The sequence below is a fragment of the Scardinius erythrophthalmus genome (assembly GCF_964197995.2).
Source record: "Scardinius erythrophthalmus genome assembly, chromosome: 3".
Classification (NCBI taxonomy): domain Eukaryota; kingdom Metazoa; phylum Chordata; class Actinopteri; order Cypriniformes; family Leuciscidae; genus Scardinius; species Scardinius erythrophthalmus.
Window position 1 is genome coordinate 52466383 of NC_138223.1, and position 19651 is coordinate 52486033.

Sequence of the window (19651 nt, forward strand, 5' to 3'; positions counted from 1 at the left end):
AATCATTGCAAGCAACATATAAATGGCACAGATTAGTTTGGTGCGATTGAGATGCTTAAGAAAAGCTTCATCATTATAATATTAGGAGGCCTTTAGCTTCAGTTAAACATGATGTCTTCGGCTCACACTTGCCAAACAGGAAGTGAAACTACAGCCACAGGAAGAGCTTTGAGGCTTCAGCTAAACACACTACGTTTCCCACAATGCAACTCTTCTCCCAGAGCTCATATGATGGTGAGAGAGATTTTAATGTTCAAGAAATATTCTGTATTATTTATAGTTTCTGTAAACAACAGTGTTTCCCCATGCTGTCGATTACCACAGAAAATACCCCTAACACACATTTCTTCTTCATCTCATGTCTTTTTCATTCAGAGTTTGGCAATATTAGGTATAATATTAGGTGATGCTTAACATGTAATTAACATGTTTTGAAAATATATTAAAACATTCAGAAGTAGAAAAAGAGCAAAAGGGCAACAGAAAACACTCAAACATATTAAAGACTGAACAGAAGATGAATTCACAGTTAATTTCTGGTTTTCACACCGGAAACTAGAGATCACAGTCAGTGAACAGTATGAGTTTGAATCTCAACACGTGAGATGAGAAACAAGCGTATTATTTTCTCTCCACATATAGATGAGAGCAGTATTATTGCTGTTTGAGTTTCAGAGAGTCGTGTGAGGAACTACTGAGAGTTTCAGACTGATTTTCTGAACTGAACTGATGAAGAAATGAAGTTTCCACTGATAGTGTGTGTGTTTCTGCTGACGGGTAAGAGCTGAAGATCTCCACTAAAAGTGTTTATTATCTAACATTATGGTGTGTGTTATCAGTGTACATGAGTAAAGCAGTGTGTGTGTGTGTGTGTGTGTGTGTGTGTGTGTGTGTGTGTGTGTGTGTGTGTGTGTGTGTGTGTGTGTGTGTGTGTGTGCAGTGAGCAGTTCACTGTCTGAGGGCATTACAGTGAGAGGAACAGAGGGACGACGAGTGATCATTACGTGCCCTTATCCAGGAGGATATGAAAACTCTTATAAATACTTCTACAGAGGAGTTTACAGTAACGCTGTCCGTATACTAGAGTCTGATGGAGGAGAGTCCTCAGTGATCAAGGGCAGATTCTCACTGAAGGATAATCGTCAGACCAGATCATTTACAGTGACCATCAGTAACCTGAAGATGGAAGATGCTGGACCGTACGGATGTAAAGCTGGATGGGCGTCTCCTCACTACACACACATCCAGCTAGATGTGATCAGAGGTGCCTGATATTCAACACTTAAATCTGCAGTCTGAAACTGTTGGCGCTCTAGAGGTTAATAAACTGCTGCGTCTGAAGAACATTGAGCCGGAGCTCCTTCTCTCTGTTTGTGTCTATACATTTAGGACATTTCGAACACAAAATAGTTACGGACTGCAGCTTTAACACCAATCTACTTCTTCACTCATGTTTATAGTTTTATGAATATATGTATTATGGTGTGACGCTCTTCTTCATTTCTCAGCTCCAAAGACAACGACACGTGTCCAGATCTCAACATCCAGCATTAGTCCGTATAGCAGCACTGAACACACCAGCACAGGTACACACACACACACAGACACACACACACGCACACACTGACATCTGCACTCTCTCTCACACACACACACACACACACACACACACACACACACACACACACACACACACACACACACACACACACTGACATCTGCACTCTCACACACACACACACACACACACACACACACACACACACACACACACTGACATCTGCACTCTTACACACACACACACACTGACATCTGCACTCACACACACACACACACACACTGACATCTGCACTCTCTCTCTCTCTCACTCACACACACACACACACACACACACACACACACACACACTGACATCTGCACTCTCACACACACACACACACACACACACACACACACACACACACACACACACACACACACACACACACACTGACATCTACACACACGCACACACACTGACATCTGCACTCTTACACACACACACACACACACACACACACACACACACACTGACATCTGCACTCTCACACACACACACACACACACACACACACACACACACACACACACACACACACACACACACACACACACTGACATCTACACACACGCACACACACTGACATCTGCACTCTTACACACACACACACACACACACACACACACACACACACACACACACTGACATCTGCATCAGAGCTAGAGGTCTGCTACCCGACCCGAGCCCGACGGGTCCCGAAAAATGTTAATGTTTATTGAACAGCCTCGGGTTCTGGTTTGTAACTAAGAAAAACGAAATAGGCTATATATAGTTTGCGTGCCGTGTGCTTTGCCTGCTTGCTGTGTTGTGGTGACCGGCACGCGAGAGAGAGAAAGTTGCGTGCGCAGATGTGCAATGTGTGCATAGTAGACCACAGACCACAGACACACAGAGAGAGAGCCTGTGTGTCTGTGGTCTGTGTAGCCTATGCACACATTGCACATTGCACATCGAGAAGAAAGCGAAAACATTGCAAAGCGAGAAGAAACCGCTCTGGATGAAATGTGAATTTTAAAACAAATTAACTTAAATAAAAGTGCTTTAAAAAAAACATTTCGGTTGCATATATTTATATACAAACGAAATGTTTTTTTTAAGCACTTTTATTTAAGTTATTGTTCATTTAATTTATTTTAAAATTCACATTTCATCCAGAGCGGTTTCTTCTCGCTCATATTTTGGGATTCACCTGCACGCCAAAAAAGGAATTCTGTCAGCTGCCTACCGAGTTTGAATTTGATATAATAAATAAATAAATAAATAAATAAATATATATATATATATATATATATATATATATATATATATATATATATATATATATATATATATATATATATTATTTGTTTTATTTTATCATTATATCATTCATATCACAAAACTGTTTTGCGCATGCGCTACCGCTTTCGCGCGCTATTTCATTCAGTCACAACACAGACAGCAGACGACAGCAAGCAAACAAACAAACCATGAGTCTGATAAAGCAAAACAATAACTGAGGGGAAACTTATGACAGTTCCAAATGATGCAGGAAAAGCTGCAATCTGGAAGCATTATGATCTTGTTGTTTCAACCAGTAAAGAGCCCAGTGGCTACGTGCAGTGTAGAGCTTGCAAAGCTGTCTTGGCGTATGACAGCAAAAAGACAGGTACATCTTCTCTACAGCGACACACTGATCGTGGATGCACTCGTCCAACAGCAGGCCTAGCCGCTAGTAGTAACAACAGACAGTCATCTCTTTCGGACTATCTATCTCCAACAGCCAAGTCAGTACCAGCTTCTGTAAAATCTAATGTAACAGAAAAATGTGTGGAGTTTTGCTGTCGGGATATTAGATCGTTTCATACGGTTGCTGGAAAAGGTTTTATTAACCTAGCGCAAGACCTAATAAATGTGGGGGCTACATATGGCTGTGTCTCAGTGCACAGTGTGTTACCTGATCCCACAACCATCTCTCGGAGATGCAAGGAAACCTCGGCTTCCAAAAGACAGGCGCTGGTCAAAGAAATATCTATGATATTAGTGTTGGGATGACCACCGACATGTGGACTGACGATTATCGCAAGATCAGTTTCTTAACTATCACTTGCCACTACATCACACCTGATTTTTTGCTTCGAAGCAGAGTCCTTACAACAGCGATGTTCCCTCCTGAAGAAGCGAAAACCGGTGACAACATACGGAGAGAATTACAGAGACTGCTCGTATCTGTACTAGGATTTGATGCTTGTGTTATGAACAAAGTCGTCTGGGTCACTGACCAGGGATCAAACATGATTGCTGCACTCGCGCCGTATCATCGCCTGGATTGTCAGGACCATGTTTATAACACAGCTCTCAAACACGCGCTTGATTCTGCCGAACTACGAGACAGCGCACCAGAGGTCACACAGACTTTGCTGGCAGCAAAGGCACTTGTGCGATACGTCAAGCAAACGGGTATAATAAGTCAGTTATCAACAACTGTCAGGCAAATGTCAGACCCCAGGTTTAGCACGGTGTTCCTTACCTTGGATTCAATTAAGCAGGTGTACGCTGAGCTTCGAGAAAAACTTGAAAGCCGAGGGAAAAGCCGAAAAATCGACGAAATATCTCCAGATGTCTTGGAGTTTCTGCGCCCATTTTACCAGGCTCAGAGGGAACTAGAGGGTGACCAGTACCCCACACTTAACCTGGTTGTTTTGTGGCACGAGAGGCTTAAGTGCCACTGCAGACCTGTGACGTCGGACAGTCCTCATCAGGCCATCATTCGTGAGCGGCATCTAGAATGGCTGAACCGCAAAATCAAAATCCAGACACTACATAAGATTGCCATATTCCTTTGGCCAAAGTTCTGTCAGCTCCGCATGCTGTCTCTCCCTGACAGAGATGATATCCAGCAAGAAACCAGGCGTCGGATAGCCAGCTTTACCACAGGCAACGAGCCAGCTGAACAGGTGGCTGAACCGGCCACTAAAAGAAGCAAGATAGTGGCAGAGTTTGAGCAGTGGGTAAACGTGCCCCTCGGTGAAACCGCAGATGAAGTTACGCAATACTCCAGCCGCAACCACGGCATGGAAGAAGAGCGGGATCTTTTGGGTTGGTGGAAAAACAACAGTGGTGTTTTCCCCTTACTGTCAAAACTGGCCCGTAGTATCCTCAGCATCCCTGCAAGTAGCAGCAGCAGCGAGAGAAACTTCAGTGCAGCGGGACTAACTTTCAATCAGAGGAGGACGGCGCTGAAACCATCAACTGGCGATGCCGTTCTCTTCCTTCATAACTCATACTGAGAAGGATATATTTGTGTAAAAGTTTAAAGTTTGAGTTCCAGAGAAATTTGTGACTGTTACACCTGTTCGACCACAGCAAAGTTACGTAATTGGTAAGTTTTTCTCTTACTGCTGTGCTGAGGGCCGCTGCGCCTTACGTTACATGTATTTGTTTACCGTTTCAAGCAATCATTAAATACAACATATTGCAAAAATGGTATTTATTTGCTGTGAGAAATAGAGTGGACCTCGGGTTCGGGTCAGGTTCGGGCTTAACATGTAAATGTAATTGTCGGGTCGGGTCGGGTTAAATGATCGCGTGAACGGGCCGGGTTCGGGCTTCAGTTTAAAGCCCGTGCATACCTCTAATCAGAGCATTCACTGTGAGACTCACACAATTGACACTTTCACACGCTCTCACGCCATCATATATTTATACTGACATCTACACTCTCACACACTCTCACACACACACACACACACACACACACACACACACACACACACACACACTCTCACGTCCATTTTCTCACGCACAGTAAAATCTCGAAGCAGAGAGGACGTGTCCAGCAGCGTCACAGATCCTCAGATCTCCTCCACAGGTACTTCATCTCTTTCTTCTCAACATCTCTTCAGCCTTTAATATGTTTTATCTCTGGTTATTTCCTCACCGGACACAGGTACACATCTCTCCACATCTCACCGTCCGTCTCTCTTCCCATCACAACAGGAGGTCAAAGGTCGGACAGACGGTTGTCATGGCAACATGACTTTCAATACGCCTCATATACGTCTCATTTCATGCATTAGTCTTTGATTTAGTCACTGATTCTTCTGGCTGTTTCTCTCTTGTGTTTTTCAGGTTCATTTGTGATTATCGTCTCTGCGGAGACTTTAGTTTTACTCCTGATAGCAGTTCCACTGATTATAGTGGCTGTGTGGAAGAAAAAGACTAAAGGTAATATTTTACACTAAATACTTGGTTGGGTTTGTGATGAAATGCATGAGAACTGAATTAAAGAATCGTATAATTATGAACTTTAAGATACTGAAGAAGTGAGTCTCTAAGAAAGACTAATGTTGATCTATTGCTCAGGTCTGCTGTCGTCCACCATTGTTGTGTTTAATCCAGTGATTTATGAACAGGTGAGTCAGCAGAAACTGATGATTATGGTTATGTATTGAACTCAAGGTGGTTTACAGTAATTGTGTTCGCAGATCCATTGAAACACAATCAGATTTAATTTCTTGCTCAACGCTGTAATGATACTGAAACAGGACTGTGTGTTTATGATGTTCAGACACTGAATCTCTGTCAGCTTGTGTGTGAATGATTATATTCATGTGTAAAAACTAGAGATCATCTTTGATTGAGTTATTTTCTCTATTAACTTAATAACTCTCGTTTCTGTGATTATAGATCAAAGCCACTGGACGCTTCTGTAATCCAGAGGACAGAGACACAGAAACAACTGTATTTTACAGCTGTGTTTCATAAACTATAACGTCATATGAGACTCCAGCACTCCTTCATAAACACACATGAGTTCATTCAGCCCAAACCTCAGGCTGGACACACACTCGAAGATTTTAAACCCCAAGCGTTCAAGGGTCGCGGCCCGATTCAATGCTTGTTGCAAATCACTTTTTGTCCGAAAAAACTCCTCAATTGTGTGATGTCATTAATATTATTTCACTTCTCCTGATCGCATCGGAGCTCGCATGATCCCAAACCGTAATTATGAAATATGTTTGATATTTCCGACTCCTGATTGGTCCGCCTCTGATGTTAAACCTGCGTAAGCCAATGAGAGCGAGCTTCACCAACCGGATGTTGTGTGTTTAGCTGAGACTCGGCAGCCACAAACATGCCATGAAAGTGGAGAATTGGGAAAGAAGATCATCCTTATTCTTTATTTTCTTTAGTTTTTCTTCCCGTAAAACAAAACTCAGGCCAGGAGAATCAGTTGATGACGTCAATCGTCCTCCAGTTTATTTCTCAAGTCACGTTTGATCTTGCGAGTCTCTGTGAGATCTCGTATCACTGTGAACATGTTACAATCGACAAGTGTGTGTCTCGCGGCCCGGACGAATCTTCTAGTGTGTGTGTTCAGAGGATTATAATGCTGACATCGGTTGAAACAGCCTTTATGTCTGTGGTCTAACACAGTTTTAAAACAGATAAAGATTTGAAAATCGTCTAGTGTGTCCCAGGCCTCAGTTGCACACATTAGTCGTGTTTCCACTGTCACTGTCGAGGATCCTCAACGGCCAGGGTGTTTTGGCCCGCCAAATATCTCGGTCCAAAGAGGAGTGGCTTAAGATCTCGGCCTGAGGAGTGATCATGAACAGAGGAGGAGTTTATCTGAGTCTGGAGACGCCAGCGCCGGATGAGTCCATATACCAGCTAACATCAGCATTAAAGACTTTCAAAACCATTTCAGCTCAAACTCACTTTCAGAGACAGCAGCGAGTGTGTGAAATAACTTCAGTCTGTGATCCGATGTGGATTCACATTTTGTTAAGTTGTAGCCTACTGTATCTTTCAACAGTGTTCGTGTTTTTTTTACTATTAGTAGAGATGATCGGTTCACGTGCGCTAGGGATCTGTCTTGTAACATTTACAAGCGCCAAAACGGTATTTATTGTTTGAATTGCGTAATAAAATTGACAGAATCTGAGAGCTGAGATTTTTTTATATCACAACTAACCTGCTCTGTCTAGTCTGTCGGTCTCCGTGTCCTCTTTGCTTCGCAATTTTTCTGTGCGTGAGAAAATTGATGTGTGGCGTGAGAGCGTGTGAAAAGTGTCAATTGCGTGTGTCTCATGGTGAATGCGTGAGAGTTGGAAGCTCTGGTTATGTTGGCGCTAGCTTGGTCAGCATCAGCGGATGCTGTCTGTCAAATTAATGTAATTCAAACTAACAATAAAAATGTAAAATGAACAAAACGAATATGAACATATTCACTGGTAAAGGTGAAGGGGAGTCACTTGAAGATGTCACATTCATACGCTAGAGTAGACCAACTCACTTTCTGGAGGTATACTGCCCCCATCTGGTATGGAATGTGGAGTATGACTTAATTTTTTTTGACACAAGGCACCTTTAAGAATCTTGTATTTAGCTTTTAAGGTTAAGATGATGATATCACACAAATGATTCTGCTCTGCTCAGCAAAGTTGCAATTCCTGTTTTCTCTTTATTGTCTTTAATGGCTCTTGGAGCCAGAGCCACAGCCCAGACGTTGAATCGTTGGGCTGATTAGATTAGCACATATGCGTTTGAATGTTTATGCTGATTGGATTGAGACTGGTAACACGCTGGAGTCTGGGGCGGGTTCCTTAATCTGTATACTTCATTTGCATGCTTTGTTCAGAGTCTCCACCTCTATGTAATCCCTCCCCTCTTTGAAAAGTATAATTACAATAAATACTGTATTATGATCAGTCTTGATGAACTACAGACTCGGAAGAATAAATCTCTTCTGCTTATAAGATCCATCTCAAGTCTCCTGGTTTATGCTTTGTTTTTTTATTGTAATTATCATTAATGTGGCAGTTTGACTTGTGACTCTGTTTACAGCTGACATTCAAAAATCTGTATAATAAAAATATAAATGTGTTTTTTTTTTTTAAAGCTGAATGAAATACTTTAATGGACCAATTAAACCATGTTATTCTTGATTGCAAGTGAAGTATATGTTTTATCTCATTATTATTATATTGTGAGTCTGTAGTTATTAATGTGAATATCGTTTCCTTGTTGGATGTTCAGTTCAAGGTTTGTCTGTGTTCATCGGTTCACTCCTGCTGGCTGATGTTGAAACTGCACCGTTCAAAAGTAGATGAATATCCGTATAAATCATTGCAAGCAACATATAAATGGCACAGATTAGTTTGGTGCGATTGAGATGCTTAAGAAAAGCTTCATCATTATAATATTAGGAGGCCTTTAGCTTCAGTTAAACGTGATGTCTTCGGCTCACACTTGCCAAACAGGAAGTGAAACTACAGACACAGGAAGAGCTTTGAGGCTTCAGCTAAACACACTACATTTCCCACAATGCAACTCTTCTCCCAGAGCTCATATGATGGTGAGAGAGATTTTAATGTTCAAGAAATATTCTGTATTATTTATAGTTTCTGTAAACAACAGTGTTTCTCCATGCTGTCGATTACCACAGAAAATACCCCTAACACACATTTCTTCTTCATCTCATGTCTTTTTCATTCAGAGTTTGGCAATGATTGTTTCCTTAAAATGTTTGACATTTTTTCCTATGAGTGGATGATGCTTAACATGTAATTAACATGTCTTGAAAATATATATTAAAAAAAATTGGAAGTAGAAAAAGAGCAAAAGGGCAACAGAAAGCTCTCAATCATGTTAAAGACAGAACAGAAACAGGATGTGGTTGATGATTTCACAGTTCATTTCCTGGTCAAAACTGAGAGGCGTTTTCACACCTAAAGCCACATGGAAACACAGACACACAGTCAGTGAACAGTATGAGTTTGATTCTCAACATGTGAAGGAAATGTTAATATTAGTTGCTGACACACATTGATCACTCAGTACGGAAGAGAACGACAGTAACGTTTGCCACACAGAATTTGGTCTTTTATTTCAGCGAAACGCTTGTCAAATTTCATCATGTTGGACGTCCTGCTGCTCTTTTCCAGCATCTGTACAGGTGAGTTTGAGACTCTCAGCTCTTTTCCACAGAGTTTGACATCTTCTCTTGTTTTTCCTCTGTTATCACATGATCATCAGACTCATATGGATGATATTTGTAAGTTATTATTCTGGCCTGCTTATGTCTCTTGCTCACACATAACAGCTCTATATAATGATATTTGTGTTTTCAGCTGTTGTTGTTGGAGCTCCACAGACAATTACTGGATACAGAGGAGAGAGAGTTGACATCAGATGCTCATATGAATATGAATCATATTCAAAGTATTTCTGTAAAGGGGAGTGTTACTATAAAAACATCATGGTTAAATCAGGATCTCCAGATAAAGACGAGAGATTCTCTCTGACTGACGACACGACAGCCAGAGTTTTCACCATCACTGATCTGAGAACAGAGGATGAAGGCCGATACTGGTGTGCTGTGAGGAGGACTTTTACTTCTGATTTTTTTTTTTTTACTGATGTCTATTCAAAGATTGTGTTGCTGGTTAAAGAAGGTAAGTGATCACATTCGTTAATAGCAGAAATGAACTGCACAGAGACCAGCTGAGAGTGAGAGATCAAGTCATTAATCTTGTACAACCCCAGATCCAGAAAAGTTGGATAATTTTATAAAATGCAATACAAATGAATAATCTGTGATTTGTTAATTATGTTTCAACTTTATTTACCTGACAAAAGTGCAAAGAAAAGATTTCCCATGTTTTGGTCACACTTCATATTAGGGTCCAATTGGTCACTATAACTATGACTTGGTAGTGCGTTAAAGTGACTTTACTGGATTTCTTTGGCACAACAAGAAACAGAGTGATTAAAACAGAGATTGAATGAAAGATTGTATGTATTTTAAATGAACTTCGGTGTCAGTGTTTTAAGTTGATCTTTCCTGTGACCCTTCAGGTAAAAAGACCACTGAAGTTTCAACCATCAGCCCTTCTTCAGAAACACCGTCATCTTTCAGTTCAACAGAACTGAGTCCACAATCAGGTCAGTTCCTCTGTCTGTCGCTCTTTATGACTCTTATTTCTTCAATATTGTGCTTCTAAATGTACTTGAAGTCACTTATATATATTAGATGATTCCTTTGAGATTAAATGTGTTAAAGTTGTTGAAGACTGAAGGTTCAGTCCTCAGATGTTTGCTCCTGGTTATTAAAAATGCACTTGTTGCTTTGGATAAGAGTGTCTTTAGAATGAACATTAACATATTTTTAGTTGAAAGTAATCAGTGTAAATTAACATTTGTTCATATTCACATGATGTGAATGGTTTGTGTGTGAATGTAGAGCTTTAGAGTTTATATGTGTTCATGTTCTCACTGCATGATTCACAGTCACTGGTGTTTCTCTCTGTCAGAGACTCATCAAATAGAAACTGAAACAACAAGAACAACAACAGGAAATACTACAGTTCAACTCTATCAGACAAACACTAGTAAGAAGACAAACTACACTACCCATAATGAAACTCTCTGATCACATGATCACTCTTTGAAAGGAAATTGCTTTGAACATTTGTAGAGGCACGTGTGGTTAACTTGCTTTGGCATAAACCACAGACAGAAGCGTTTCCTTCTGAAGAGTTGAGGTTTACCATTGCAGTTTCATTTCAGTTACACAATATAATATTCTATTGTACTATAATACAAATTATTTATATAAATGATAAGAATGTTATTGTTCATTTAACAATAATATCAGAATCAGCATTGTGTTTTATACAATATAATACGTACAGATCTGGCTTCTGTTGCTGGCGGTCTGGGTTCGGTTCTGCTGGTTCTGACTCTGTGTTCTGGAACCTTCATCATCCTGAAGAAGAGGAAGATGAAATCTGGGACAGGTAACAGATTGTTTGTGATTATTAGTGTTATTATTTAGTTCTATTTTAGTGTGTAAATTGACTTACTCTCTATTTTCATGCAGCTTTATTACAGCAAAACATGCAGCACAATACAGAGGTGAGTGTTCAAATCTGTACCTGTAGAAGATCAGACATACATGTTAAATGATTGTTTATTGATCAACAGAGAAAATTATCTACATAAACTATTCAATTATTGATGTATGTGTTGTTTTTCAGACTGACCGCATGTATGAGGAGATTCCAAACACAGACGTCACCGTGGTAACATCTTCATCCAATCAGACGCCTGCATCTTCATCCAATCAGACGCTTGCATCACACCTCCACAACTGTACAGAAGTCTCTACTGTTTACGCCACAGTAACCAATCGCCAGCCTGATTCAAACCCCAGTCACACCCACTCGACCAATCAGGTGACAGATACAGCCGGTGATTATTATGCCAATATAAAGTCTCCTGAAGCAACACAGGACAGCGGGACAGAACTGATCTACGTAACAGCAACACATCCACAAAACATCTCAACAAACGAGGGTCCGATATATTCAGTAATCAACCATAAATGAAAAAGACTCTTTGTAAAATATTCATTGTTTTAATTATTCAATCTTTTGTCACACTTTTCTGTACAAAACACAGCTTATAAACTGTATAATGTATAAATAAAGTTCATATATAACATACAATAAGGATTTTTTTTTGTATGTCAATGGAGAAAGATGCTGTTGAAGCCGAATAGTGTAGTTTCAACATCTACCAGCAGGGGTTAATGTGTTAATATGACATCTACCAGCAGGGGTTAATGGGTTAATATGACATCTACCAGCAGGGGTTAATGGGTTAATATGACATCTACCAGCAGGGGTTAATGGGTTAATATAACATCTACCAGCAGGGGTTAATGGGTTAATATGACATCTACCAGCAGGGGTTAAAGGAGAACTCGGTAACTCTAGTGAACTCTAGTCACTTCTTCGCTGATTTTCCCTTTTGTTGTCACATGTTTTCCCCACGAGCTCCCCCTACAGCTGTGGGGGGGCGTATATGTCACAACACGGTCGTAAAAAACTCACTTGCGGCGGCCTCCTCCCCCTCTCTACCGCTGCTCATGTGCGTTTGTTTTGATCGGAGCAAGCCAACTGTATCGTGTGGAGCTATGTCTACCGAGGTGGGTAATCTGGTAATACATCATACATGCGTGTGGGTTTATGTTGAATTGCCGTAAAGTGATTTGTGTTTCGCGCTTGTTCTCATTCTCGCTTATCACGAGACTTCCAATTTCTATCTTACCGGGACGGTAGTCCCCAAGTTGCAAGGTTGGTTTTCCGTCTGGGAACGCTGGGGTGAGCGGGGAAAGTCACCAATATCACCAGAACAGGTTGTCTAACCATCCAAATGATTTCTAGACAGTTTTATTAAGTTAAAAAAGTTACCAAGTTCTCCTTTAATGGGTTAATATGACATCTACCAACAGGGGTTAATGGGTTAATATGACATCTACCAGCAGGGGTTAATGGGTTAATATGACATCTCCCAGCAGGGGTTAATGGGTTAATATGACATCTACCAGCAGGGGTTAATGGGTTAATATGACATCTACCAGCAGGGGTTAATGGGGTTAATATGACATCTACCAACAGGGGTTAATGGGTTAACATGACATCTACCAGCAGGGGTTAATGGGTTAATATGACATCTACCAACAGGGGTTAATGGGTTAACATGACATCTACCAGCAGGGGTTAATGGGGTTAACATGACATCTACCAGCAGGGGTTAATGGGTTAAAATGACATCTACCAGCAGGGGTTAATGGGTTAAAATGACATCTACCAGCAGGGGTTAATGGGTTAAAATGACATCTACCAGCAGGGGTTAACCCTCTGGGGTCTGGGCTGTTTTTGGTGTCCTTGAGATGTTCTGACATGCCCTGACATTTGTGCTTTTTTCAGTTGCTTATAAACATATTAATGGCAAAGGTGTAATTTCACTCTATGAAGCACAAACAGGGCTACCACAATATGTGAGCCACGTGTGTGTACATGTTTTCATTTTTGAGAGAATAATGTTTATGCATGGTTATTGAAAAAACTAAAAACTAAAATTTCTGAAATAAGGCCACAAAATACATTGTAAATATGTGTCAATAAGACTTTTGACTAATGGATGTCCTCGCCTAGTGTTTTTTCTTCAAAATTATGTGAAAATAGTCTTGCTTTATCGTTCACATAAAACCATACATTGATTTAAATTGATGTAAAACAGGTTTTGCTTGGAAAGCCAATATGCGAGGGGGGCGTGAACGAGGAGTGGTTTTCACCTTAGATTACATTGTCCCACCCACTCTGCATAATGACTCTGCATAATTAGCCATTCATTCAGGTGTGAAACTGACTGAGCCACAAATCAAGGACAAAAGATATACTTAGAAGAATACTTATATTGACCATTTAAGATTTTGCTTACATCTATCTTGTAAATATGTTTTGCTATTTTATTGAAAAGGTTACAATTACAACAATTACAATTTCAACAATATTTCAAGTGTACTCTTTCTTTGTAAAAAAAAAAAAGATTATAGGTAGGGATGGGACGGTATGAAAATTTAATATCACGGTAATAGTGACCAAAAATTATCGCGATTATCAATATTATCACGGTTTTGTTAAAACAAGATGAAAGTGTTCAAAAAGAGTTGATGATCACACTGAAGACATTTCAACAAGTTTTATATTTGAAAATCAACAAACAACAAATAAAACAAGCAGCTCTATGCACTTTTTAAAGCATTTCCTTCCTTATAATGACGGTCGTCAATAGCAACGCATTATAAGACCGCGCACATCCATTGTAACAGCCACCTAGTGTTAAGTAGTGTTCATGACATGAATGTGGATGTGCCTTTAAGATAACTTCTTCTATGGCGTACGTTATTGTATGCATGCTGTTTGTATGTGAGCGCGCACGCACAGTGAGAGTGAGATTGATCACGCAAAGAGGAAGATGACTGCTCTTACTGCTGACCGTTGTTTTATTATAATGTGTTTACTTCCACTTTGATTTGTAGCGTTTTAGAGTGTTTTCTTTTCCCTTTTAACATTCGCTCTTCGACATGTATGTGAAGAGTGTGCTTAACTGAGAGAAAACATCTATAAAAGTCTCGTGGAACTACCAGTTAATTTGCACTGTCATGTGTTCTTCATCTGGGCAGACTTCAAACTCTCTGACAGACGTTACACCATGCATCACAACGGACGCGCTCTCTCGTTTCATTCAAATACAACTTGCCGTCTTGCGTCTCCGTTTTTAATTGTATTGAAAATGAATAAATCAGAGTTGATTTATTGTTTACAGAGTTTGATAATATTGTTGTGATCATCTTGTCTGAACGATTGTTTTGTACGCTGTACATGATTATAAAAAGGTAAGAAAACATTAATCTCAATTCAATGTCCCCGTAATTATGTGGTAAAAAAAATCGGTGTAATAAGTGTATAATGAATATAAATTATTATCCCTTAAATGTCACTCTTAATAGTCTAGTTTGAACTTCGTCTTTGGCTAAGCCACTTGCTGCCAACTTTTCTTTGCGGAAGCCTCACGTTTATTGATATAAAATAGTTTAACTTAAAACAACATTTCATGCCCAATTATTTCCCAGACGTAGTTTTGGTATTGAGGTCAGAGTTAACTTGCCTTGTGTTCGCTATACAACAGTCGGTGATGGTCACACAAGACGACTCGGCAGATCTGAAGTTATTGCAGCGACTTTTTCTTGTGCATGTTCTGCTGACAGGGTGACTATCCTCGATTAAGTTTCCCTCAGGACTTTTTTTAAAGCCACAATATGACCACACCTCAGAATTGGTTCTTTTAAAAGGCTGAAAAATCTCCCAAGCACGGTCACTGCCTTCCGCAATTCCTTCTTGAATAAAAAAAAATAACATTGCGCGCTGCGCCTGCGTCAGATTGCTGGCTGAACAGGATCTAAAATCGCGATAATCAAACACGGTTTTAATGATAATTAAATTTTAAACGATATTACTAACCGTCAGTACATTTTATCGTGGTTTATCGTGAAACCGGTAATCGTCCCATCCCTAATTATAGGCCTACATTTTATCTATGTATTCATTACTTTCATATTTCGCCTGACTGTAACGTTGTTTTCATGAAATATTAGGGCATATTATTATTTCAGCATATTTCAGTTGATTTTTACTCATCTCAGTATAGCAATACATTTTGCTAAAACATCATAATTCATTCACACACGCGATTTAAATTTAAACTGTCTTTTGCGAACTGTGGTAAACAGCGCGCATCTCTGCCGTTCATTCATTCATGAACAGAAACCCAATTCTCGTGAGAAGGAAAAAAACTTACCAGTATTCCTCAGCTCGCTCCTCGATATACCTGCACTTCTGAGGGACATTTTCCATTATTATTATTCCTCACAGCGCTGACGGTGTAAACAAGTAATGATCTGAATAAACTTGTGTTTTCTCGAGCTGATATGGGGGCGTTCACAGGATTGCGCAGATTGCCTCAGCCATTTGCGTTTGAATAGCGCACGCTCTCCGTGGGCGGAGTCACATTACATCTGAATGAGCTCTAATTAGCTCGACTGGAATCGCTCTCTTTTAATACAGATTTCACAAGATGAGAATATTTGTTTTTTATATAAATTACTTCATTTAACAGAAGAGAATTCAAGCTTCATGCCTGTGTGTCTGTATGCCTGATTGACTGAGTATTCGCTGAGTTATGGTTCATTTTCGGACGCGTTTCAGAATGGTCTTCACTGACAGAGAGAAGGCAGAACTCGCCTCGTGTTTATTTTTCTTTATTTGGCAAAAAGCACAACACTTTGTTTTTATTGTGAGTATACACAAAAATAATACACATTTAACAGAATCGATTGATGAATGAAACTTGTTTTGTAAAATCGAAGTCAAAAGAGTATTTGGGGTCTCAATTCAACTCATAAGGAAAAAAGCGAGCAGATCACGCCGGCGTGATTGCCGACCTCTGAGGGTTAACCCTCTGGGGACCAAGGTGTTTTTGGGGCCCTTGAGAAGTTCTGACATGCCTTGACATTTGTGCTTTTTTCAGTTATTTATAAACATGTTAATGACAAAGGTGTAAATTCACTCTATATAGCACAAACAGGGCTACCATAATATGCAAGCAACTTGTATGTAGATGTTTGTATTTTTAAGAGAATAATGTTTATGCGTGGTTATTGGAAAAAATAAAAATGAAAGTTGCTGAATTAAGACCACAAAACACATATTAAATATGTGTCCACAAGACTTTTGACCAATGGATGTGGTCCCTTTGAGTTCTAGCTTCAAAATTATATGAAAAAAGTCTTGCTTTATCGTTCACAAAAAAAAAATACATTGATTTAAATGGTGTAAAACAGGTTTTGCTTGGAAAGCCAATATGCGAGGGGGAGGAGTAGTTCACACCCACTCTGCATAATGACTCTGCCTAATGAGCCATCCTTTCAGGTGTGACACTGACTGAGCCACAATACAAGGACAAAGGATGTATTTAGAAGAAGACTTATATTGACCATTTAAGATTTTGCTTACATCTCTCTTGTAAATATGTTTTGCTATTTTATTAAAAATGTTACAATTACAACAATAATTACAATTTCAACAATATTTCAAGTGTACTCTTTCTTTGTAAAAAAGAAAAAGAAAAAAGATTATAGGCCTACATTTTATCATATGTATTCATTAGTTTGAATATAGCCGTATTGGAACATCTAACATCTTAGTCTATGACTTTATTTTTGACAAATATATATATATATATATATATATATATATATATATATATATATATATATATATATATATATATATAAAACGTTAGATATGAGCAGAAATTGCTAAACAAAAGCTTATTTTATGTGGCAGTATATTTTACAGTAGCCTAAAAACTGTACCCAAATTTAGTCAACAAGTGACTGACTGTAGCGTTGTTTTTATAAAATATTAGGGCATATAAATGTTTACTCATCTCAGTAGGCTATATCAAAGCACTTTATTCTTTCACACACAGACGCGCGATTTATATTTAGGCTAAACAGTCTTTACAAATATGTACCCTTCATTCATCTCACAGAAAGGCGAGTCATATTATAGAAATGCGATTCATCTTTTTGCGGTTTGCATAGGCCTACACTAACGTTATTCCATAACGTTATTCCACACGTGAGAAAAGAAAACAGCCTACCTCACTCCTCAGCGGGATCTGCTCCTCATATCAGGATATATTGTTCCTCATATCAGCACTGTTCTGAGGAATCTTTTCTCCATAAGGTAGGCTATATTATGCCTCACTCGATCGCGACGCGCTTTGTTTACAGCTGATGTGGGCGTTTCACAGATCTTCAATAGTTCTCAGAATTTGCGTTTGAATAGCACGCGCTCTCCGTGGGCGTGTCACATTACTGTGAATTAGCTCGTAATGAGGTCGACTGGAGTCGCTCTCTTTTTATACAGATTACAGAAGCTGATAATATTTGTTTTTTATATAAATGACTTCATTTAACAGATGCGATCTCAAGCTTTATGCCCGTGGGTCTGTTTGCCTGTTTGACTGAATTTTCGCGGAGTTATAGATCATTTTCGAACGCGTTTCAAATGGGAGTTTACGGATAGAGAGAAGGCAGCAATCGCATCATGTTAAAGTTTCTTTATTTGTCAAAAAGCAAAACACTTTATTTTTATTTTGAGTATACAGAAAAAAAATAGAAACTGAACAGGATCGATTGATGTATAACACGAAAACTAAAGATCAAAATTAACAGAGCATTTTGTGTTTATTTTTCATTGCTAAAAAAAAAAAACGAGCAAAACGCGCCGGCGCGTTTTTGGTCCCCAGAGGGTTAATGGGGTTAAAATGACATCTACCAGCAGGGGTTAATGGGTTAATATGACATCTACCAGCAGGGGTTAATGGGGTTAATATGACATCTACCAGCAGGGGTTAATGGAGTTAATATGACATCTACCAGCAGGGGTTAATGGGGTTAATATGACATCTACCAGCAGGGGTTAATGGGTTAATATGACATCTACCAGCAGGGGTTAATGGGGTTAATATGACATCTACCATCAGGGGTTAATGGGGTTAACATGACATCTACCAGCAGGGGTTAATGGGTTAATATGACATCTACCAGCAGGGGTTAATGGGGTTAACATGACATCTACCAGCAGGGGTTAATGGGGTTAACATGACATCTACCAGCAGGGGTTAATGGGTTAATATGACATCTACCAGCAGGGGTTAATGGGGTTAATATGACATCTACCAACAGGGGTTAATGGGGTTAACATGACATCTACCAGCAGGGGTTTGCTTTGAACTTTGAGCGTTGTAACTTTGCAGATGTTGTTTATGCTCAAACAGCAACATTACACACTAACTAAAGTTAGAAAAGTGAAATCATAATCAACCACCCCTTTAAATGACTTATAATTGTATTGTGAGATCAGTGGAGATGCTGTACATGTAATAGATTTACAACAAAAGCTTTTTTTCTAAAATGCAATTACACACCTAAAGGAATGGAAAGGTCAGTGTGTCTTTAATGCATTTAGTCTGTCACATCGGTCATTATTAAGTCAATGAAAACCATAGGCAGGCATTATGCAAATATGTTACTGCGTTACGTATGCATGTCACAGAAGTGAGACTGGAGTTACTGACGACTCGTTTAGGTGCTTCAGAGTCGATTCTTTCTTTTGGGAGACACTTATTTATCGTGCACTTTCGACTTCAGATCTTTGCAGACCGTTTACATTCACCGACAGCTCTATTACACACTGCATGAGAGGAATATTCCAACAAGCATAATAGAGGCACTTTAACTAATTAACTGAAGTTTCCTGTGACTGTAGATCAAAGACACTGGACGTCACTGTAATCCAGAGGACAAGGACACAGAAACAACAGTGGTTTACATCAGCTGTGTTTCCTCAACCAACACCACAACACAAATGAGCTCATTTTAACTAATAAACCTATTATATAATAAACGTTCATAAACATATTAAGAACCACGAGAAATCTTCATCCTTCTCATAATTTTCATTGTTGTACTGAAATTGGGTCCTCACCAATCTCCTTTTGTCTTTTCTATTCATAATTCAGAAAGACCAGATTCATTATGATTTGATTATGGTCTTGTTAAATGTAATTATCAGTCCTGTAGCA

The 19651-nt window shown here is 39.4% G+C and overlaps 1 protein-coding gene across 5 annotated transcripts in view; it reads left to right on the forward strand.

Annotated features, from left to right (window-relative positions):
- The window catches only part of LOC308688282 (uncharacterized protein), a 49201-nt gene that overhangs the window by 28731 nt on the left and 819 nt on the right, over nt 1-19651 (forward strand). The window contains exons 1-8 of one of the 5 annotated variants that reach the window (XM_081361246.1): nt 9299-9542; nt 9718-10041; nt 10445-10531; nt 10900-10977; nt 11281-11385; nt 11469-11503; nt 11626-11769; nt 19336-19651. The exon at nt 19336-19651 is cut by the window's right edge and continues 819 nt beyond it. In XM_081361246.1, the coding sequence (XP_081217372.1) occupies nt 9503-9542; nt 9718-10041; nt 10445-10531; nt 10900-10977; nt 11281-11385; nt 11469-11503; nt 11626-11769; nt 19336-19449 (927 nt within the window). In that variant the 5' untranslated portion in view covers nt 9299-9502 and the 3' untranslated portion in view covers nt 19450-19651. Of the gene's footprint in view, nt 1-9298; nt 9543-9717; nt 10042-10444; nt 10532-10899; nt 10978-11280; nt 11386-11468; nt 11504-11625; nt 12275-19335 lie in introns of those variants that run through there. The other 4 variants (XM_081361244.1, XM_081361245.1, XM_081361247.1 and 1 more) reach the window with 4 other exon arrangements.